The sequence below is a fragment of the Arachis hypogaea genome, chromosome 14 (assembly GCF_003086295.3).
Source record: "Arachis hypogaea cultivar Tifrunner chromosome 14, arahy.Tifrunner.gnm2.J5K5, whole genome shotgun sequence".
NCBI classification, from domain to species: Eukaryota; Viridiplantae; Streptophyta; class Magnoliopsida; order Fabales; family Fabaceae; genus Arachis; species Arachis hypogaea.
This window is the reverse complement of record NC_092049.1, coordinates 3,993,443-4,016,782: the sequence shown is the minus strand read 5'-3', so window position 1 is coordinate 4,016,782 and position 23,340 is coordinate 3,993,443. Positions and strand designations below refer to the sequence as shown.

General features: G+C 37.1%; 3 protein-coding genes across 3 annotated transcripts; all 3 read left to right on the top strand.

Annotated features, from left to right (window-relative positions):
* The first annotated feature begins 232 nt into the window (after nucleotides 1-232).
* On the top strand, nucleotides 233-5,450 carry LOC112741018 (DEAD-box ATP-dependent RNA helicase 37). The gene is made up of 7 exons (XM_025789818.3): nucleotides 233-478; nucleotides 724-1,580; nucleotides 1,666-1,749; nucleotides 2,239-2,481; nucleotides 3,209-3,376; nucleotides 3,621-3,734; nucleotides 4,519-5,450. The coding sequence occupies exons 2-7, from the start codon at nucleotides 846-848 to the stop codon at nucleotides 4,990-4,992; spliced, it is 1,818 nt and encodes a 605-aa protein (XP_025645603.1). The 5' UTR covers nucleotides 233-478; nucleotides 724-845; the 3' UTR covers nucleotides 4,993-5,450.
* Nucleotides 5,451-7,292: 1,842 nt separating this feature from the next.
* Nucleotides 7,293-8,204, top strand: LOC112742115 (uncharacterized). Its single transcript, XM_025791364.1, has one exon. It carries the CDS (start codon nucleotides 7,293-7,295, stop codon nucleotides 8,202-8,204), a length of 912 nt encoding a protein of 303 aa, XP_025647149.1.
* Nucleotides 8,205-9,002: 798 nt separating this feature from the next.
* On the top strand, nucleotides 9,003-22,725 carry LOC140178429 (uncharacterized). Its single transcript, XM_072215511.1, has 5 exons — nucleotides 9,003-9,321; nucleotides 19,736-20,649; nucleotides 21,082-21,379; nucleotides 22,028-22,246; nucleotides 22,640-22,725. The coding sequence occupies exons 1-5, from the start codon at nucleotides 9,003-9,005 to the stop codon at nucleotides 22,723-22,725; spliced, it is 1,836 nt and encodes a 611-aa protein (XP_072071612.1).
* Nucleotides 22,726-23,340: the final 615 nt, after the last annotated feature.

Below are 23,340 nucleotides of genomic sequence, written 5' to 3'. Positions count from 1 at the left end.
GATATCAAATTAATAATTATAGAAATAGAAATCTAAATATTAATTTCGTAAAAATAATAAAAAAGCAGTTGAGCCGCTAGTCCTCTTCTTAATTTACAAATTTTCTCACGTAGTTTCTTTTTGAATGTTTCTTTTTTTTTTTTAAATTAAATCTATCCAAGATAGCGAGTTAGCGACGACTTACAGAAGAAAAAAGAAAATAAATTGAATTGAAATTTTAATACCAAAGATTAAATTTAAATAAAATCTGATAAATAAAAGAGAGAGGGAGAGAGGGGCCGCATCATAAGGCAGAAAAGATATTTTTGTATGCAAGTTTGAAGGTTGTGTGTCTCTCTCTGTCTTGTTTGTGTGTGTGGCGTCTCCAAAAACATAGAAACCAGAATTAGGGTTTCTCCATATTCTCCTTCAATATTCCTTCCTTCCTTCCAATTCAGGGTTTTAATAACTCTTTCAAGTTTCAACAATACAGATACAGGTTCCTTCTCTTCTTCATTCAAACTCCATTTGCTTTTGCTGCATAGCGTTTTGCACCTTTTTTTAGGGTATTGAAACCGGTCCTAAGCTTTCTCCATCTTGTCCACAAATGCGGACGCCAGCATTGTTCTTCATATTAATACCTTTTTCTCCTCAATTGCTCTTTACTTGCATTATTTGATTACCGTTCCCGTTTCTGTTGGGCTTTGCGAGATCAGGGTGCTGATTTGGATTTGTTGAATGCAGGGGCTGATTGTTATAAAAGAGGATTTCTGTTTCTATCGAGGGTTTTTGTTTAAGCAACTAAGGTCAAGAGAGAGAAATAAGGGCTTTTCTTTTCGTGTTTTGTGGTTTGTTTGTGATTGACTATGCGAGCTTCATGGGCTGATTTGGCTGCAAATTCTGCAGCTGAGGTTGCTGGTTCTGGTACTTCAGCCAACAATGCCGGGGCTAGTAACAGTTTACCTCCATCCCGGTCTACTTACGTGCCTCCGCATCTGAGGAACCGGCCGCCATCAGCTGAACCATCTGCCCCGCCATATAGTGGCGGTGCAACTTCTGGTTCTGGGGCTGATGCAGTTAATTCTGGATCACGTTGGGGTGCACCTCGTGGCGATTACCGTTCAGGGGGGAACAAAAGTGGATGGGGGAGCAGAAGTGGGGGTTGGGATCGTGGGAGGGACCGTGAGGTCAATCCGTTTGGAGATCAGGATGACACAGAGGAGGCATTTGGTGAGCAAGAGAACACGGGGATAAATTTTGATGCCTACGAGGACATTCCGGTGGAGACTAGCGGGGATAATGTGCCACCACCTGTGAATACATTTGCTGAGATTGACTTGGGTGAAGCACTTAATCGTAATATAATGAGGTGCAAATATGTTAAGCCGACGCCTGTTCAGCGGCATGCCATACCAATTTCCCTTGCTGGAAGGGATTTGATGGCCTGTGCTCAGACTGGTTCTGGAAAGACAGCTGCTTTCTGTTTCCCAATTATCAGTGGAATTCTGAGGGGCCAACCTATGCAAAGGCCACCTCGTGGTGTGCGTACTGTGTATCCACTTGCCCTTGTTCTCTCACCAACTAGGGAGCTATCAATGCAAGTGAGTTAGTTATATGTACTATGTATACGTTTTGCGACTTAATTTTAAATTAAAATATAGCGGAAATGTTGTGATTTGGTTTCAGATACATGACGAGGCTAGGAAGTTTGCATATCAAACAGGCGTTAAGGTGGTGGTTGCTTATGGTGGAGCTCCAATAAACCATCAGGTTTCTTTCCTATCATTTATATTTTTTGGTTCTCCGTTTTGTTTTGTTTTACCTGGGATAATTAAAGCTATTATTGATGCTATTTTTGATAGATGCTTGTATTTTAATCATAGTTACTCCATTTGTTGATCTATGTAGCTTAATCAACCTAATGAGATAAGGTTTGGTGTTTGTTTCTCTTAATGGGGTTTCTATTTCTAGTGAATTTGAAAGTTTTCTCATATTTTGGTTTAAGATCTTGGTATTATAGTTCACACTCAAGGTTCAGAGGACGTTGATGAATCCTGTGGTATAAGTGTTATTGAACTGTTTCTGACCTCGGAAATGTGAAGTTATGCTAATTGTCCATAAATTACCAGCATAGTTGGAGAGTATCTGGAAATCGTATAAACATATCATTAAGCTGCATGCTTTGTTCCTACTGCAAATTTAGCTGACTTGGTCCAATTTATGATTTTGATATATACCAACCAATTTATTATTTTCCAGCTAAGAGAGCTTGAGAAGGGGGTGGACATTCTTGTTGCAACTCCTGGAAGACTGGTAGATTTGCTGGAGAGAGCTAGAGTTTCACTTCAGATGATAAGATATCTAGCCCTAGATGAGGCAGATAGGATGCTGGATATGGGTTTTGAGCCGCAAATAAGGAAGATTGTCGAACAAATGGATATGCCTCCTCCAGGTGTAAGACAGACTATGCTATTCAGTGCCACGTTTCCTAAAGAGATACAGGTTTAGTTCATTATTCAAAGTACATTTTTGAGTGAAGCATCTTTCATCTAACAGTGTTTCTGAAATTAATTTAGAATTGTATTTATTGATTTTACTAGCTTGCCTGTTTCATTTGTTGCATCAACTTTTAGGTAGTGTTTGTTTTCAGAGACTGGAACTAAAATTTCAGTTCTCGGACAATTTCAGTCCCTTTATTAGTTAGTACCTTCAGAAAGTGGAGGCACAAGGGACTAAAATTTCTGGGGACGAAGACTCAAAACTCTAACATTTTCTTTAATATTCTTATTTCATCTCCATATTTATCTTGAACCAAACAAGATACTAAGACAATTTAGTTTTGTACATTTTACACCAAACATAATACAGAGACTAAATTTAGTCTTAGTCTTCCGGTTTCTGTCTCTCAGTCTTAGTCTCTCTTTCAAACATAGCCTTGTTTCTCTTTTTCTTTCCCCATTGTCTCTAGGGATGTGTAGTTTCTGCAAGCTGTTTTGCTTTTAATTTTGCTTTATCTATCTTAGTGAAATGTGCTTTATGCATTTGAGTAGCATATTCGTGTCTAGGGGTATTTTGACCCCCAAACTTCCTTTATCTTTATTAATAGATAGGGTAACTACCTTTTGAGTCGAGCATTAAAGGCAAGTTCTGATTCAGTTGAGATCATTGTGGCTTAGAGGCAAACTGCAGAATATCTGAATTATTGTTGTAATTTATTGTTGACATGCAGAGACTAGCCTCGGATTTCCTGTCAAAATACATTTTTCTTGCTGTTGGAAGAGTTGGGTCAAGTACCGATTTAATTGTCCAAAGAGTTGAGTATGTTCAGGAGTCTGACAAGAGAAGTCATCTCATGGATCTTCTTCATGCACAAAGAGCAAATGGCGTGCAAGGAAAGGTATTATCTTATTATCATTTCACACAAAGTGAATTTCTACTCTTTTACTTTTATCTTTGCTCCATCAGATGTGATGGTTATCTCTGAACAATGGCATACATATTTTTGTGTGTTGGATTTAGAGGATTGTTGGACTATTATGCTTTTGGACTATAGTATATTATCTTTATATTCATGATTTAACTCTAGCTGAATGGCTCATTAGACATTAAGACTATTTCATGCTTGATTTCCTGTTTTGCAGCAAGCTTTGACATTAGTTTTTGTGGAGACAAAGAAGGGAGCTGATGCACTGGAACATTGGCTGTGTATGAATGGTTTTCCAGCTACTACCATTCATGGAGACCGGACTCAACAGGTTAGTTTGTTGTAAACATGTATTTGTATCTTTGTTTAGGGTGTGTTCATGAGTTGAGGGAAAGGAAAGGGAAGATTTTTAATAGTCTTATTCATGCGTTTAAAACAAGTAAGAAGGTGGGTTTTGAAGGGTTTACTATATATTTGTACAATTTTACCGTTTATCAAAACAATTTACTGTAATTAATATATTTTGTAATATTTTTATAATAATTTAGTTTAATTTAAAATATTAATTAAACTAACATTTGATCAAACCCCCAATTTGGGGACTTGAAAATGGGATTTTGGAGGGTTAACAAAAACCACCAAAATACTTATTCTCTGAATGATAAAACTCGGAGGCATTTCAAAGCTTTTTTCTCCCCTCTAAAACCCTCCTAAACTAAACTTGCGAAAACACCCTTAGGTGTTAAGAGATGACATTTTTTAAGACCTACAACATCTTCATTTTAGAATTTGCTTTTCCATCATATGCAAGTTTCAAATTTCTTTCTTTTTGGTGCGTCTGTTCTTGTTGATCAATTCTTCTCTATTCTGGCATAACTTTTTCTGATTTATTATTAGTTTGTATGAAGGTGAAACTTGCATTTATTTTGTTTTCTCTTGCTTTCAAAGGCCGACTTACTTTTCAATTTGTTACAATCATTAGTTTTAAAAGTCTTTTACATCAAATTGTATTCTTGTTATTTTGGTTTTTTGGTGAGAATTGTATTGGTTGTGTCATATCTTGTTTGTATGCTTGGGATTTGTATATATGGTTAGCTGTTCGTGAATGTCTGCAGGAAAGAGAAATGGCATTAAGGTCATTTAAGAGTGGCAACACGCCCATATTGGTTGCCACTGATGTGGCTGCACGCGGTCTTGATATTCCTCATGTCGCCCATGTTGTTAACTTTGACCTTCCCAATGATATTGATGACTATGTACACCGTATCGGAAGGACGGGACGTGCTGGAAAGAAAGGCCTTGCAACTGCATTCTTTAATGACAACAATGCCTCCCTTGCAAGGTCTTTAGCAGAACTAATGCAGGAAGCAAATCAAGAAGTGCCAGCATGGCTCTCACGGTATGCTGCTCGATCTTCATTTGGAGGTAGGAACCGTCGTTCGGGAGGAGGGCGTTTTGGTGGCCGAGACTTTCGAAGAGAAGGTTCTTTCAATAGGGGTGGTTCTGATTACTACAATGCCGGAAACAGCAGTGGTGGATATGGTGCGTCTGGTGGATATGGTCCCGGTGGAACCAGTGCATGGGATTAACTTCCACCGCCCAAAGCATTATACATAGAGATTAGGTGCGGATGTACACCCATAGGATGATTTTTCTACCCCTCTTCCCCTTTTCCTTTCTTCTCAATTCTTCTTTCAAATTTATTGTTGCCCTTGTAGTATCCTAAGCCAGTATCATTTTGAACTGTTATGCTAATCATTGAAGGAGAAGTGGTATTGTTACCACATCAATAGAGGTTGTAATGTTGTATAATGTTAGTTGGTGTTGGTAACGGTGGTTACTAACATTAGGAGTTATTTTTACAACTTTTCATCCTGGGCAGTAATTTTGTTGGGGACTGGTTGTAGATTATGCAGTGGGGAGATGTTTACATTCCCTTGTTAAATTTCTACAGATTATGTTTGCCATTTTAACATTCCCTAATCAGCTGAGCTAAGATTTTGTACTATTGGTAGTGAATGAAATTAGAGGAAGTTTTCCTGCTAAATGATTTTGGGGGTGATATTGATCTATTACGTCATTCTATAGCCTGATGAGAACGTTGCCACTCGTTCAGTTTTTAGTTTCGTCTCTTTTTTCTGGGATTAAAATGGATATACATTCTTTGAAGGCTTAGGTGTTAAAATCCGTTAGAAAGTAGAGGTTTTCAAGAATATCTACAACTTAATGAACTTTTGGATTTGGGGGCGGTGGGTTACGAATTTACACGGTCTAATAACCAAGCTTATAACATTTTGATAATATAGGAAAATGAACGAATTTACACGGTCTAATAACCAAGCTTATAACATTTTGATAATATAGGAAAATGAACGGAAAAATGAAAACCTTGTGAAGCATTTTTGTTGTGACCAACGACGCTAATGATGTGAAGGTGGAGTAGGTGGTCGAACTAAAAAGTGTGAAGGTTGGTTTTTAATTTGATCAAAAGGTTAACGGTAATCAATATCACTCTATATTTAAAGAGAGTGATGAAAGGTTGCATCTGGCAGCCATGAGAGGTGGTTTTGTGAGAGGGGGAGTCTCTCGTCCTCATGGACCATCAAGAAAAGGGAAAGGAGGAAAACATAGAAAGGAGGAAAACATAGAAACAGTAAGGAGGCTAACAAGGCCCACAATGAGGAGGATGAAGAAGGCGATGAAATAGATGATGATGAGATGAGATTACTATTAAGAAAATGCCTAATAGCTTATACAATATGGTCATTGGAGAGGGAAGGATAAGAGATCTGTGAAAAGACTGGTGGGATTGCCTTATTGTCAAATTATTGGGAAGAAGAATTTCACTTTCAATTTCGAAAAGGAGGCTAGAAATCATGTGGGGTAAACAAGGTAGCATTGACAACCTTTCTCATGCTATTTACTAGATGATGCACCAAAAATACTCCCACCATTCTTTATAAAACATTACTATCTCTTTGTGCAGTAAATATGAGCAACTTATTCATTATTGGCATATATATTGAGGGATCTTAAATCCATAAATACAATTCTAGAAAGAGAGAGAGTAACTGGTCTTAAGAAGGGAAGCGAAGTTAGTCTTACAACACTTGTTCTTAGCCAGACAAGAAGGACTATATAGCCAAAGAATGATAGCTAAGGGCACAACCATACTTGTACAGGATTTGTTCTATAGGCTCGTACAACTGTTCCTTGAGTTTTAAGGAGACAGAACCGAAGTCTGGTTGATGAATCTGTGTGATCAGAGCGTGATTAATGGTTCAGATCTTTAAATTATATTAATTCAGCTTTAATTTTAGTTAACCATATAAATCATATTGCTGCTATGTTTGGGTGACTACAAAAATTAGTTCTTCTCCTTTTAAAATTTTTTAAACGAATGAAAAATAGAAAACTAAAAAAATTTTTGTAATTAACCTTATGTACTCGTTATGTATGTTAAAGATAGTATTGTAAAACAAGCTCAAGATGAGCTCAAGAAAAGTCAAGAAAGTGTAACCTAGCTGCTAAGTGATAAAGCAGATATTTAAGTGTTAGTTATTGAGTCATTTGATTTTTCTTCTGAGCTTATATAAATTTGAGAACACTTGTGTATATGTGACTTAGGACAAAAATAATCCAATAATTCTAAACAAATTATGTATTTTACTATTTCTCTAATTTTGAGTTCTACTCACCAAGTAAAAATTATGTTTTTTTTTTTTTTTTAAATGCAAAAAACAAAGTCTTATCTTCAATCTTAACATGAAAGATTTATTTTTGAAAATTCCAAACCCTAGTACGAGCGAGTACATAAGAGTACGTGAAATGGAGAGTGGGGAGAGCGGGGGAGAGTTTTTGAGAGTGGCACATAGCGAGGCAGCCGGTCATGTCGGCGGAAGCAATAAGGGGGAGAGCGGAGGGGGGCATGCATCAGGTGAAAAGGAGAGGATTAAAGGAGATGGTAACAAGACTCAAAGTGCGGATATCGTTCAGAGATAAAGTTGTTGGTGCCTCAGCAAGGAGAGCTTTGGAGGTTGCTGATTCTCTTGATGGGGATAAGATGGCTACCGTAGTTGGTAAGCAAGGTGATTCGGAGATACCAACTGTCACTGAGGAAGCAAAAGAGATATTGGCAGAGCCCTACAAAGATGCCATCGTGATTAAAGTTCTTGGAAAAAATTTTAGCTATACAGCGATCACGCACAAACTTAAAGGCGTCTGGAGAACCAAAGGAGGATATGAGGTACTAGATGTCGGTTTTGGCTATTTCTTAGTCAAATTTGATCTATTGGAGGATAGAGAGAAAGTTCTCCTTGGAGGACCGTGGATGATTACTGGAAGCTATGTTGCGGTTAAACCTTGGAGTTCTTCATTCAGACCTTGTGAAAACACTTTTGGGTCTACCATGGTTTGGATAAGAATCACAGGTTTAAACATTAACTATTATCAAGAGAGAACCATGAAAATGATTGCGTCATCTGTTGGCAAACCGATCCGCATCGACTTAGCCACCAAGTCTGTAGAGAGGGGAAAGTATGCAAGAGCATGTGTGCAAATTAACTTGGGACTTCCAGTTATAAAAAAAATTCAAGTTGACGGTCATATGTATGACATAGAATATGAGCACTTGAATTTAATTTGTGAAAAATGTAGCTGCTTTGGGCATGTCACAAGAGAATGTATGAAAGAGAACAACAATGGCATTGGGAAGGAAAGCACAGTGAAGGAGAAAAATTTGCCGTCACTTTTTCTGGAGATAACAACGAGAAAACGGTGGAAGGTAGTCAAATCCCAGTAAAAAATCAAAATTTATCTTTTGAATTTGGAATTAATGCCAAATCAATTCCAATTATGGAGAAGCATGGTGCATCAGATCTTGTGCATGATAATTTGCAAGACTCACATATGGAAAGGGATACTCGTGCAAAAGAGGGTGAATGGGTCACAGTTAGTAGAAAAGGCAAGGAAAAAGTGGGTAAAGGCCACAATGTGGTGCCAAAAAAATCCAATGTAGCAATATGCTCCAATTTGGTGAATAAGAAATTTTCTTTTGGGTCTAATAACATGCATGCTGGATCCTCATCAAATGCAAAGGTGAAGTCCTTATCAAATGCAAAGGTGGGGCCTAAGAAAAAGAAAGATCCTCCATCCACGCTTGGCTCTTTGGGAACAACTCAGGTGGCTTTCAAGGATCAGAGTACTCCCTTTTTTAAAGCAGGGCACAAAAGGCAGCGTCCTATTTCGCTTCAAAACTCACCTACTGAAGCATTGTCAATGGATTCTCGAGTACAAAAAGAGCTTGATAAAGTTAGTGCAACAACAAACTTGGAGACCCAACCTCAACAGAAGAATGATGGTTCTGCGGTGCAAGTCCACAAGGAGACACTTGGAGACAGGGGTCCATCAACGTGAGGTAGAATGATTAAACATTCCAATTATTTAATTTATTTTTTATGGATTGTGACCATTTAAATATTATTAGTTGGAATATTAGGGGGCGTCAAATAAGATGTCTCGGGTGCACTGTAAGGAGTTGGTACGAAAATTTCAACCAACTTTTTTTATTTTGGTAGAAACTCATATTGGGTTTGAAACTATGAAAGAATTTTGGGGGAGATTAGGCTATTATCCTGTTGGGATTGTAGATGCTGTTGGACACAAGAGAGGAATTTGGTTCCTCTCTGCTAATTTAAAATTTTCTTGTAAAATTCTTTGGGCTATGAATCAATGTGTAACTTTGGAAATTGATGGTGGTGGGCGAAGATGGATCTGCAGTGCGATTTATGGCAGCCCTCAAGCCACTAATAGAGTAGAATTATGGAGTCATCTGCTTGATATTGGTTTGTGCATTCAGGACCCGTGGGTGGTGTTTGGGGATTTTAATGATATTTTGAGTGTTCATGAGGTGAAGGGGGGTAATTTCTGTAAATCATGTTGCTTGTATGCGAAGTTTGTATTCGTAGGTTTTGATGAATGACAAACCAACAAACGACATGAAAAACAAACCAACAAACAACTTGAATGAAAAAGCATGTTGAAAGATCAACCAACATTCAACGTTGAGGAATGAAGAGTTGAAAGCAACACAACAACAACAAGAAACTCAAGTCCACAACATTTGAAGACAAGTATAGTGTCTTAGGACTTAGGTAACTTCTTGTTAAGAACCAATTGCTAAATCTCTCAACACACACTCACAAAATGTTTTGATGCACATCTTGCAATTCGATGCTAGCCAAATGGTTTAAAAACTTGTTTTCAAAGGTACAAAAGCATAGGAATTGACTCCAACAAGTTTGAGATCAATCCTAAGCATTTTGAAGTGATTTTAAGCCATTCTTTAAGGTTTGCATCGATGCACACTCATCTTGCATCGATGCAAAGCATGCGACGACTTGTTGCATCGATGCAAAGATGTTTGCATCGATGCAACCTAGCTGAAAATTCAAATTTCAGCTTCAAAGACACATTTGCATCGATGCAAAGTGTTATGCATCGATGCAAATGATTCAAAAACATAAAAAACGGCTAGTTTTGACAAAACGGCTCCATCCCATTAACTCCCCAACATTTCTAAGGTTTGGGGAGTCTATAAATAGATGGATTGAAGCCTTATTTCACACACGTGAGTATTTGCAAACTATCTTGTTCATATTCTTTCATTCTACACATTTTTAAGGTGTTATAATACACAATTTGAGAGAGCAATATCAATTGGTTCAATAGTGCTAAAATTGTAATCATACACTCTTCTAGAGAGTACTCATTTCGTCTCAACAATTCTTTGAGAATTGTTTTCTTGTACACTTTGTAAATTGGAGTGTGATCTCCAAGGTTGAGTCAAGAGTTATAAACACTATAGTCGGTGAGGATACCAAAGAAGTATACTAAGTACTCAAGGCAAATCTTAGAGAAGGTATCTCTAAGTGGAGTAGGTTAGTATACGAGTGGTGATCATATACCGTGAGGTGTTAGAAACTAAGGACTCGGATTGTAAAAGGTTTTGCGCGAGCACCTTGAAGCTTGGCAATAGTGGAACTTCTCAATAGCGATTGAGAAAGAAAGTGGACGTAGGACAAGAATTGTGCCGAACCACTCTAAATAGCGTTTGCATCTCTCCAAACTCATCTCTTCAATATTATTGTCTTTTACCTTTGAGCAAATAAATTGTGATCGAAAAGTAGCTTCGTAAGTACTTAAGGAATAGCTTAAGTCCGATTGGTGAAAAGCTTGATCAATTTATTTGTGTTGGTGTCTATTGGAAAGTAAAAGCTCCTTATAAATGCTTAGCAATTGAGTTAAGCTCTTGGAAAAATACTAGTACAATAACACTTTTGTATATTGTCTTTAACTTTCGCAAAAAGATTCATTGTTGTTGCAATACTCAATTCACCCCCCCTCTTGAGTAATTGTGCATAGGTTCTACAAGTGGCATCAGAGCTTAACCCTTTGAAAGACTTAACCGTTTAAGGGAAAAGATCATGGCAAGCACAAGCTTTAACAACAACAACACTAATGAAGGTAACTCAACCGCTAGACCTCCTTTTTTTAGCGGAACAAATTACTCTTATTGGAAAAATAAGATGAGAATTTGGATCCGTTCTCAAGATGTGAGAATTTGGAAAGTGATTGAGAATGGAAATCACATTCCAACAAAGACAACAAGCGCTAAAGAAGGAGAAGTCTCCGTCTTAAAGCAAGTACCAAAAGGAGAAGATGAATATAGTGACGATGATTGGAAGAAAGTGGCAATGAATGATAAAGCCATCAACTTCATTCATTGTGCACTTAACGAGCATGATTATATGAAGATCTCTACATGTGAAACCGCTAAAGAGATTTGGGATAAACTCCAAATCACTTACGAAGGAACCGACCACGTTAAAGAATCAAAGGTATTCATGTTGGTTCATGAATGGGAAAATTTTAAAATGAAAGATGAAGAGAGCATTGAAGAAGCTCTTGAAAGACTCTCCAAGATCTTCAACAACCTAAGCATGCTTGGCACAAAATACAATGATAAACAAATTTTGACCAAGGTGCTTACAAGCCTTACACCAAAATGGAACTCCAAAGTGAACGCCATTGTGGAAGGAAGGCTCTATGATCAACTTACATTTGATCAACTACGAGGTAATCTTCTCACCTATGAAATGACTATGCTAAATAGACAAAAAGGTGAAGAAAGCAAGAAGAAAAGTCTCGCCCTTAAAACAATATCACTACAAGAAGAGAGTGATGATAATGAAGAAGAAGGAGATGAAGAATTTGCACTCTTATTAAAAAGATTCAATAAGTTTGCAATGAAGAAAAACTTCAAGAGCAAAACAAAGGTACCAAAATGCTATGAGTGTGGAGAAGTTGGACACATTAAACCCAATTGTCCAAAACTTCAAAAGGAGGACAAAAACAAGAAATTTAAGAAGAAGGAGAAAGCATACATATCATGGGAGAACGAGGATGAATCCGACTCCGATGACGACGAGGTTGCAAATCTTTGCTTAATGGCAAGCGAAGAAAAGGTTAGTGATGACAACTCCACTTCTTTTAATTTACAAGATGAATATGATGCCTTACTTGAGGTGTACACAAAACTTACCCAAGATTATTCTCTCCTAAAGAAAAAGAATATGGATCTTTTAAAACAAAATGAGATGTTGAAAAACGAGAATATCAATCTTGGAAAAGATAAGTGTAGCACAAGTAGTGATCCATACAAATCTTGTAAAATGCATGAAAATGAAATTACAAATCTTAAGAACACTTTAGCTAAGTTCAATGAATCTTCAAAGAACTTAGATAAAATGTTGAAAAACCAAAAGCATGTTCATAATAAGGAAGGTTTAGGTTTTGAAAAAGGAAAATTTAAAAATACTAAAACTCCTATTAGGCAACCGCAAGCCCAAAAGGCAAGCATGCCTAAAAGGAATGAAGCCTTTAAACATCCTCCTCAACATGCTTCATTTAGAAATTATAATCACAATGCATATAGATCAAAAGATGTTGCATTTAGGAAACAACCTAGGCAACCATTTAGAAACATGCATAGGATGCATAATCCAAATGTCGTATGTCATTATTGTAATAAAGTAGGTCATATAGCACCCGTATGCTTTACTAGAATTAAACATATAAACTTTCGTAGTCAAGATACGAGATGGGCACCTTATGGGCATTATGCTCATACTAACCATCAAGGACCCAAATTCACTTGGGTATCTAAATCCCAATTTTAATTGTTTTGTAGGTACGTGTTGGAGCTAAGGATACAAATTGGTATGTTGATAGTGGATGCTCCAAACACATGACCGGCGATGAATCAAAGTTCACCGCAATAGAGCCTACAAACGGAGGAAACGTGATCTATGGAGACAACAACACCGGCAAAGTAATCGGCGTTGGAAAAGTTGGTAAAAATTCTTCTACCTCCATAGATAATGTTATACTTGTCAAAGGTCTCAAACATAATCTCATTAGTGTTAGCCAACTTTGTGACAAAGGAAACTTAGTCACCTTTGATTCAAAATGTTGTTTGATAAAAAGGCAAGACACTAATGAAATTGTGCTAATTGGGCACCGTGTTGACAATGTATACATGATTAATCTAGATGAAGTTTCCTCAAATGATGTGAAATGCCTTGTTAGTAAAAATGATGAAACTTGGTTATGGCATCGTAGAGTAGCTCATGCTAACATGGACCATCTTAGCAAGTTGGTCTCTAAAGAGTTAGTAATTGGCTTACCAAAGCTACGTTTTGAAAAAGACGTCCTTTGCGACGCATGTCAAAAGGGAAAACAAGTAAAGGCCTCTTTTAAATCCAAAAACATTGTTTCAACAACAAGGCCATTACAACTTTTGCACATGGATTTATTTGGTCCTTCCAGGACTATGAGCTTTGGTGGCAATTACTATGCCTTAGTTATTGTTGATGATTACTCTCGATTTACATGGACCTTGTTCCTAGCAAACAAGAGTGATGCATTTCGAGCATTCAAAAGATTAGCCAAAGTTATTCAAAATGAAAAGAATTTGCATATATCATCTATTAGAAGTGATCATGGTGGAGAATTTGAAAACAATCTTTTTGAAACTTTTTGTGAAGAAAATGGCATTGAGCATAACTTTTCCTCTCCTAGAACACCACAACAAAATGGTGTGGTTGAAAGGAAAAATCGTCATTTAGAAGAAATGGCGAGAACTATGCTCAATGAGGCTAATATTCCTAAGTACTTTTGGGCGGATGCGGTTAGTACCGCGTGTTATGTTATGAATAGGATTATCATTCGACCTATTCTTAAGAAAACACCGTACGAATTGTACAAAGGAAGAAAGCCAAATATTTCCCACCTTCACGTCTTTGGCTGTAAATGCTTTATTCTAAATAATGGAAAAGATAACTTAGGCAAATTTGATGCTAAGGCTGATGAAGGAATCTTCTTAGGCTACTCTTTAACTAGCAAAGCTTTTAGAGTATATAATAAACGCATCATGACTATGGAAGAAAGTATTCATGTCGCTTTTGATGAAACTAACCGTTGTTGTGCTAGAAAAGATTTTGATGAAAATGTAGAAAACTTTGATTCACTAAATTTGAATGGTGAAGACAAAGAAAAAGATTTAAATGAAGCCTCTACAAGCTCAACAAAGGATAGTGTTCAAGTTGAAAAAATTGAACCATCACAAGCACAAATAAATGCACTTCCAAAGGACTGGCGTACTTCAAAGGATCATCCTCTAGACAACGTCATTGGTGATGTTTCGAAAGGGGTAACAACTCGATCCACTTTTAGAAATTTATTTGCATATAGTGCTTTTGTTTCTCAAATTGAACCATCTACCATTGAGTCCGCAATTGATGATGAACATTGGGCTATGGCAATGCAAGAGGAGCTTAACCAATTCAAACGAAATGACGTTTGGGAATTGGTGCCTAAACCAAGTAATCAAACAATTGTAGGAACAAAATGGGTTTTTAGAAATAAACTCGATGAAAATGGTACAATTGTTAGAAACAAAGCTAGATTGGTAGCTAAAGGTTATAATCAAGAGGAAGGCATTGATTATGGCGAAACTTATGCTCCCGTAGCTAGATTAGAAGCTATTAGGATGTTACTTGCTTTTGCATCCTCTTATAACTTCAAACTTTATCAAATGGATGTTAAGAGTGCCTTTCTTAATGGTTTCATTCAAGTAGAAGTATATGTTGAATAACCTCCCGGTTTTGAGGATTATGAAAATCCTAATCATGTTTTTAAACTCAAGAAAGCTCTTTATGGTCTTAAACAAGTTCCAAGAGCTTGGTATGAACGTTTGAGCAAGTTTTTAATAGAAAAGGGTTTTAGAAGAGGGAAGGTTGATACAACTTTATTTATCATGATTGAAAACAAAAATATCCTTTTGGTACAAGTTTACGTCGATGACATAATATTTGGTTCAACTAACGAATCACTTTGCAAGTTTTTCTCAAACCTCATGCAAAGTGAATTTGAAATGTCCATGATGGGCGAACTCAACTTCTTCCTTGGTCTTCAAATCAAACAAGGAAAAGAAGGAACTTTCGTTAGCCAAACCAAATATTGCAAGGAATTGCTCAAAAGATTTGGAATGGACAATGCTAAGGCAATGGACACACCAATGAGCACTACTTGCTACCTTGACAAAGATGAACAAGGTAAAAACATAGATGTAAAGAAGTATAGAGGCATGATAGGATCATTACTTTATCTAACGGCAAGTAGGCCAGATATCATGTTTAGTGTATGCATGTGTGCGAGATACCAAGCTAATCCTAAGGAATCTCACTTAAGTGCGGTGAAAAGGATTATGAAGTATCTCATAGGAACATTAAATGTTGGATTGTGGTATCCGAAAGGATCCACTTGTGATTTGATTGGTTATTCCGATTCCGATTTTGCTGGTTGCAAATTGGATAGGAAAAGCACTAGCGGCACTTGTCACTTGCTAGGAAACTCTCTTGTTTCATGGCATAGTAAGAAACAAGTAAGTGTAGCCTTATCTACCGCCGAAGCCGAGTATGTAGCCGCCGGTAGTTGTTGCGCCCAAATTTTATGGATGAAACAACAACTTGTGGACTATGGACTCATGCTTGATCACATTCCTATCAAATGTGATAATACTAGTGCAATAAATTTAACCAAGAATCCGGTTCAACATTCAAGAACCAAGCATATTGAGATTAGACATCACTTCATAAGAGACCATGTTGAAAAGGGTGATGTGGTTATTGAATTTGTCGAAACTAGTAAACAACTAGCGGACATCTTCACTAAACCTTTATGTAAAGAAAGTTTTTTTAACATCCGAAATGAACTTGGTATCTTGGATTCTAATCTAATATGATTTGTTTGAATTCATTGTATTTATATTGCTATTTTTGTATCTCTTACTAACTTAAGCATTGGAGATATCCAATTAGCCATTGTTTTGTAGGTTTATGAGTTGATGAATGAGTGATTAATCTTGAGGTAGATTGAAGAATTTGAAGATTATAAACAATGGAGGATCAACAAATTGAAGTTTATAATGGTTTAAGTGAGTATATACATTATGGAATTCAAAGGATTGAAGAAAGAACCACCAAAGGATGAAAATTTGGTGATTTTGGGCAAAATGATGCATGTTGCATCGATGCAAGGCCTATTGCATCGATGCAAACACGACCAAATTGCACAAAAACACGTAAATTTGGTATTTTTGAGCAACAAAACCCCACTTTTTCATCATCTTCAACCTCACAACTCATATCCCCACATTCAAACCTCCATAACCTCCAAAACAAGCTCACATATAGCTTCATACAACTCACAAAACTTTGATACCCACTACAAACAAATTACATATTTGAAGTCCCCACATTCTCCTCTACAAAACCCATAAAACAAAATCATCCACAATGCCTAGAATCAAGAGAACCATCAAGAAGTCAAAAGGCTCTTCAAGTGTGGTTCCACCTCCAAATGATCATCCTTTGGCAAGGTACTTTGCCTCTAATGAAGATCTTCAATTCTATGAGGCAAGGCTCGCCGGAAGAAAGGAAATTCCTCTGAGGTATTTGGATCCGACCCTTCTTGTCATTCATAACTTTGATACTTTAAGGCTATTCTAGTTCATCAAGGCCTCATGGATTTTGTTCAAATTAAGAGTAAATTTTATCCGGATTTAGTTGCCATAGCCTATAGTACACTCATGATTGAGATTGATGAGGAAGATGAATCAAATTTCACATTATTCTTCAAGATAGGAAGAAAGGATTATAGGCTAGATGGTGATGAGTTAGCCACCATTTGGGAGTTGCCAAATCAAGGTGACTTGTTTCAAGGTGGTAAAACCCCAATTGATGAATGGGGTTATTCAAAGGACAATGCCATGCATTTGTTCAATCTTGTACAAGGAGCTCATTCCAAAATTAGTTGCAATTCAATGAGTGCGGAACATAGAACTTTGTTATATCTAGTCACCTATGTATTGCAACCTAGAATATCCGGGCATGCGAATGTAAATGATGAAGATTTGATTGTCATGTGGGCTATGATGAATGGGATTAAGATTAATTGGCCATACTTTATAGTACAACATATGATTAGGCTCAAGATGAAGGATAGGAATGGTGGATTAGGATTCCTTTGCCTATGGTCTAAAGTCTTTGATTATGTTGGTATTAATATATCAAATGAGATTGCCAAGGAAGTACCACCTCAATCTTGTATCAACACTCATATTCTCAACAAAATGGGAAGAAGAAATGTTGATGAACAAGGTCCTCAAGAGCAAGCTCCTCCACAAGCACCTCAAGCTCAAGAACCACCTTCCTTGGTTGATGTAATGAGAGAATTACAATCTATCAACCAAAACATCCAAAGGATTGAAGTAGAGCATGGTAGGCAACTTGAAGCACTTAATCGTCGTGTGTCTCGTGTAGATCATCGCACGGGTCGCTTGGATCGTCGTATTGATGACTTATATGAGCATTTCGGCATCCACCTACCGTATGAAGAGGATACTGATGATGATGAAGACCAAGATTGATTGTCTCCTCTTCATCAAGTCACTTTTTATTGCTTTATGTTTATTTGATTATATGAACTGTTAAACTAACTCCTAGTAAGCTAAGGATTTCTATTATGGTTTAAATACTTTGATATTTCCTTCATAATTTTGTTTAATGATTAATGCTTGTATGCTTATTTGGTGAATAACTCAAAATAGGATTGGTACCCCTATTTTAAGTTAATGTGCATGCTTTAATATATTTCACTTCTTTAGGGGAATTATGCATGCTTGTTTTATATATAAAAAGAGGAAATCAAATTCTTTTTGAAAGGGGGGATATCTCATCCTTGAAATTAATAGAGAAATTGAACTTAAAAAATTCCTTGTTTTATGCATGCTTCTATGACACATTTCAAACTCCTTTCTTTTTGATAATGTCAAAAGGGGGAAGAGAAGTTTGAGGATATTTGAAATCTTGAACTTTTGAAAAAGAAGAAGTTTGAGGATTTGAAAAGAAGAAATAAGTTTGCGAAAAAATGATTTCAAAAAGACTTCCGCTAAGCAAAAACTTCTTGATATCTAAATCGTTTTCTTTGATAAACGCCCTTTAAGGGAACAAATGCACATATTTAGGGGGAACTCCTGCAAAAATTTTTTTTGTGAAGTCTTCTCCAAAGCTTTCTATAAAACAAAGTGCATTATTGTTGCTTTCAAAATCATTTATAAATGCATATCCTCAAAATTGGTTTGTCACTATCAAAAAGGGAGAAATTGTAAATCATGTTGCTTGTATGCGAAGTTTGTATTCGTAGGTTTTGATGAATGACAAACCAACAAACGACATGAAAAACAAACCAACAAACAACTTGAATGAAAAAGCATGTTGAAAGATCAACCAACATTCAACGTTGAGGAATGAAGAGTTGAAAGCAACACAACAACAACAAGAAACTCAAGTCCACAACATTTGAAGACAAGTATAGTGTCTTAGGACTTAGGTAACTTCTTGTTAAGAACCAATTGCTAAATCTCTCAACACACACTCACAAAATGTTTTGATGCACATCTTGCAATTCGATGCTAGCCAAATGGTTTAAAAACTTGTTTTCAAAGGTACAAAAGCATAGGAATTGACTCCAACAAGTTTGAGATCAATCCTAAGCATTTTGAAGTGATTTTAAGCCATTCTTTAAGGTTTGCATCGATGCACACTCATCTTGCATCGATGCAAAGCATGCGACGACTTGTTGCATCGATGCAAAGATGTTTGCATCGATGCAACCTAGCTGAAAATTCAAATTTCAGCTTCAAAGACACATTTGCATCGATGCAAAGTGTTATGCATCGATGCAAATGATTCAAAAACATAAAAAACGGCTAGTTTTGACAAAACGGCTCCATCCCATTAACTCCCCAACATTTCTAAGGTTTGGGGAGTCTATAAATAGATGGATTGAAGCCTTATTTCACACACGTGAGTATTTGCAAACTATCTTGTTCATATTCTTTCATTCTACACATTTTTAAGGTGTTATAATACACAATTTGAGAGAGCAATATCAATTGGTTCAATAGTGCTAAAATTGTAATCATACACTCTTCTAGAGAGTACTCATTTCGTCTCAACAATTCTTTGAGAATTGTTTTCTTGTACACTTTGTAAATTGGAGTGTGATCTCCAAGGTTGAGTCAAGAGTTATAAACACTATAGTCGGTGAGGATACCAAAGAAGTATACTAAGTACTCAAGGCAAATCTTAGAGAAGGTATCTCTAAGTGGAGTAGGTTAGTATACGAGTGGTGATCATATACCGTGAGGTGTTAGAAACTAAGGACTCGGATTGTAAAAGGTTTTGCGCGAGCACCTTGAAGCTTGGCAATAGTGGAACTTCTCAATAGCGATTGAGAAAGAAAGTGGACGTAGGACAAGAATTGTGCCGAACCACTCTAAATAGCGTTTGCATCTCTCCAAACTCATCTCTTCAATATTATTGTCTTTTACCTTTGAGCAAATAAATTGTGATCGAAAAGTAGCTTCGTAAGTACTTAAGGAATAGCTTAAGTCCGATTGGTGAAAAGCTTGATCAATTTATTTGTGTTGGTGTCTATTGGAAAGTAAAAGCTCCTTATAAATGCTTAGCAATTGAGTTAAGCTCTTGGAAAAATACTAGTACAATAACACTTTTGTATATTGTCTTTAACTTTCGCAAAAAGATTCATTGTTGTTGCAATACTCAATTCACCCCCCCTCTTGAGTAATTGTGCATAGGTTCTACAATTTCTATTCAAATCACAGTAGTATCTTTGCAAGTACTCTAGATTCTTGTGGTCTTTTTGATCTAACAACCTCTGGAAGACGGTTTACTTGGTTCCGTAAAATTCAAGGAAACAAAGAAATTGCAAAGAGATTGGATAGGGCTTGCTGTACTACAGAATGGCGCCTTCTTTTTCCAGAAGCTTTTGTTGAAGTTCTCAGTCGTTCCCACTCTGATCATTGTCCCCTACTTATCCGATGTCAAGGAGTTCCTATCAAGAAAGGAAACCGGCCTTTTAGATTCCAAGCGGCATGGGCAACGCATCCTGATTACAAGGCCATTGTTCAGAAATCTTGGGATAGTACAGACTTTGGCATCCATAGGAAGTTGCTGGGGGTCCAAGAAGCTTCGTTGGAATTCAACTCTACGGTTTTCGGCAATATTTTTATTAAAAAGAGGGAATTGGAGGGTTATTTGAATCGTATTCAACGGAAAATGGAAGCTGACAATGATCCAATTCTGAAGCACAAAGAGGAAGAATTGAGAGCTGAGTATAATATAGTTTTGGCCCAGGAAGAATTGCTTTGGTACCAGAAGTCAAGAGATCAATGGGTTCGGTATGGTGATAGAAATACTAGCTTTTTCCATATGCAAACCATCCTTAGAAGAAAATCTAACAAGGTTCATGGGTTGCTAGTTAGTGATGGGTCTTGGTCTGATGATCCGGAAGTTTTGCAAAGGGAGGTTGTTCATTTCTTCAAAAATATTTTTTGTTCTACTAAGCCTGTTGAGGTTAATTGCATGGGAGAAATTCCTATGCCATCTCTTAGCCAGGATGCTTGTGATAATTTGTCTAAACCAGTAACAATGTTGGAGGTTAAAGAAGCTCTGGATAATATGAGCTCGTTCAAAGCTCCTGGGCCGGATGGTTTTCAAATTTTTTTCTTCAAGGAATATTGGGATGTGGTGGGTCATGAGGTATGGCGTACTGTTCAGAAAGCATTCTTAGGGGAGACGTTAAGCTATTCTTTGTTGGAAACTTTGATTGTTCTTATCCCTAAGTGCGACCCTCCAACTAGATTGAAAGATTTTCGGCCAATAAGCCTTTGTAATGTAATTTATAAGCTAGTGACTAAAGTGCTGGTTAATAGATTACGACCATTTTTGGATGAGATTGTTAGCCCAACTCAGGGAGGGTTTATTCATGGTAGAGGAGCACTTGATAATATTATTGTCGCCCAAGAAGTTCTTCACTTTCTTAAGTGGACAAAGTCTAGAAAAGGAGCTATGGCTTTTAAGATTGATTTAGAAAAGGCTTATGATAGAGTTGATTGGAATTTTCTTGAGCACACTCTTGAATCTTTTGGCTTTCCTTCTCTAATTATTCGGCTTGTAATGAATTATGTTCAGGCCTCAAATCTTTCCATCCTTTGGAATGGGAATAGATTGGACAGCTTCCAACCTCGCAGAGGACTCAGGCAAGGAGATCCAATTTCTCCGTATTTATTTGTTTTGTGCATGGAGAGATTGGCGTGCTTCATTTCCAAACAAGTTGACGAGGGTATTTGGGATGGTGTGGCTGTTTCTAGAGGGGGACCTAGAGTTTCTCACTTGATGTTTGCAGATGACCTCCTCCTTTTTTGTAAAGCGAAGAAAAGTCAAGTTCAGAATGTTGTGCACACCTTGGAGTTGTTCTGTAAAGCTTCAGGTATGAAGGTTAACATTGAAAAATCTAAAGCTATTTGTTCTAGAAATATCTCTAATAGAAGGAAGGAAATGTTGTCTGGTGTTTCTCATATTCCTTTTACTAGTGACCTAGGCAAATACTTGGGGGTGAACCTTAATCATCCTCGAGCTGCTAGATCTATTTTTTCGGACTCTTTAGAGAAGATCAAGAATAGGCTGGCTAGTTGGAAAGGTCGGCTCCTTAACAGAGCAGGCAGGCTTTGCTTAATTAAATATGTTGCTTCTTCTCTTCCTATTTATCAGATGCAAGTGACTCTTTTTCCTACTTCAGTTTGTCAAAAGATTGATTCTGTGCTTAGACAATTCTTGTGGAAGGGAAAGGTGGGGGAGCGTTGTTTAAATTTGGTCAAGTGGAGCAAAGTTGTCACTCCAAGAAAATATGGAGGCTTGGGAATTAGAGATACTCAATGCGTAAATTTTGCTTTACTCGGAAAGCTTGTTTGGCAATTATTGTATAATAAAGATAAGCTTTGGGTAAGAATTATGTTGGCAAAATATTTATCTGGGAGTTCTTGCTTTTCACCCAAATTTTCTAATAATGTTTCAAGCACTTGGCGAGCGATTTATAAGACAATAGAAAAGCTTCGTGATGGTTTTGATTGGTGTACAGGCAGGATGTCTCAATCCTTTTGGTATCATGCTTGGCGACCATGTGGAACGCTAGCTCCTTTGGTTCCTTTTGTGCACATTTCTGATTCTCACTTGAAGTTAGAAGATGTCTGGCACCTTGGGCATTGGCGGTGGGATATTCTTTGCACAATGATTCCGGAAGAAGTTAAACTTGATTTGATGCTCTTTGATCCTATCAAGCAGGCAGGAGATAAAACAGGTTGGTTTTGGACAAACTCAAATACTCTCACCTACTCGACTAAAAGCGGGTATGAATGGCTATTGAAGAAGAAATTTGGCTGGAATGATAATGAAAATTGGTTTTGGCTTTGGCGCTTGAGAATACCGGAGAAGATAAAGTGTCTGCTCTGGCTTTGCCTCAACAACGGAGTTTCCACAGCTAGTTACCGGTTTCAAAGAGGTATTTCTACTTCTGATTTTTGTCAGAGATGTTATCTTGCTCTAGAGGATATTAACCACTGCTTTAGGACTTGCCAAAAAGCTCGTCAGATTTGGATTAGCTTAAATTTGGGAATGACCGCTGAGGACTCTAGTTTGGATTTTGTGTCTTGGATTCGTTCTAACCTCAACAAAAATGAGTTTCTCTTTGCAGCGGCTTTTGGTGGATTTGGAGGGATAGGAACAATGACATCTTCCACCAAGATGATCCATGGAGTAAGGAGAAAATTGTTCACTTAGTTAAACATGCTGCTCGAGATTTCTCTAATGTTGTTATCAACCAAAAACATATTATTCCTTCTTCTTTGAAATATAACTGGGAACCACCTCCAATGAATGTCTGTAAAGTGAACTGCGATGCAAGCGTTTTTGAAAATGAGCAATTAGCTGGCTTTGGATGTATTATTAGAGACAGCATGGGAATTTGGATAAAAGGTTGTTCTGCCAGTATACCTCTTTCTAGTGTTCTCTGTTGTGAGATTCATGCTATTTGGAGATGGCTTGTTATGGCTTGGGATTGCGAGTGCAAAGAGGTCATATGTGAAACTGATAATCTTGATGCGTTTCTTCTTGTTTTGCGAGGCACAACCAGCATGATTAGGAATGACTCTGATCTGCTTGACAAAATCAAAGAGATGCTCCAGCGCAATTGGACAGCTACTTTAGTGCTCATCCAGCGAACAGCAAATAGAGCGGCTGATTTAATGGCTAAGACTGCTGTTTTAAACAAGTAGGTGTATTTAGAGTGGTTAATGCCTCCTAATAATTTAGACATTATTATTAGAGAGGAGTACTACTCTTTTTCTTAAGTCTTTTTTCTTTGTGTTATGTTCAATCACCAAAATATATATATAT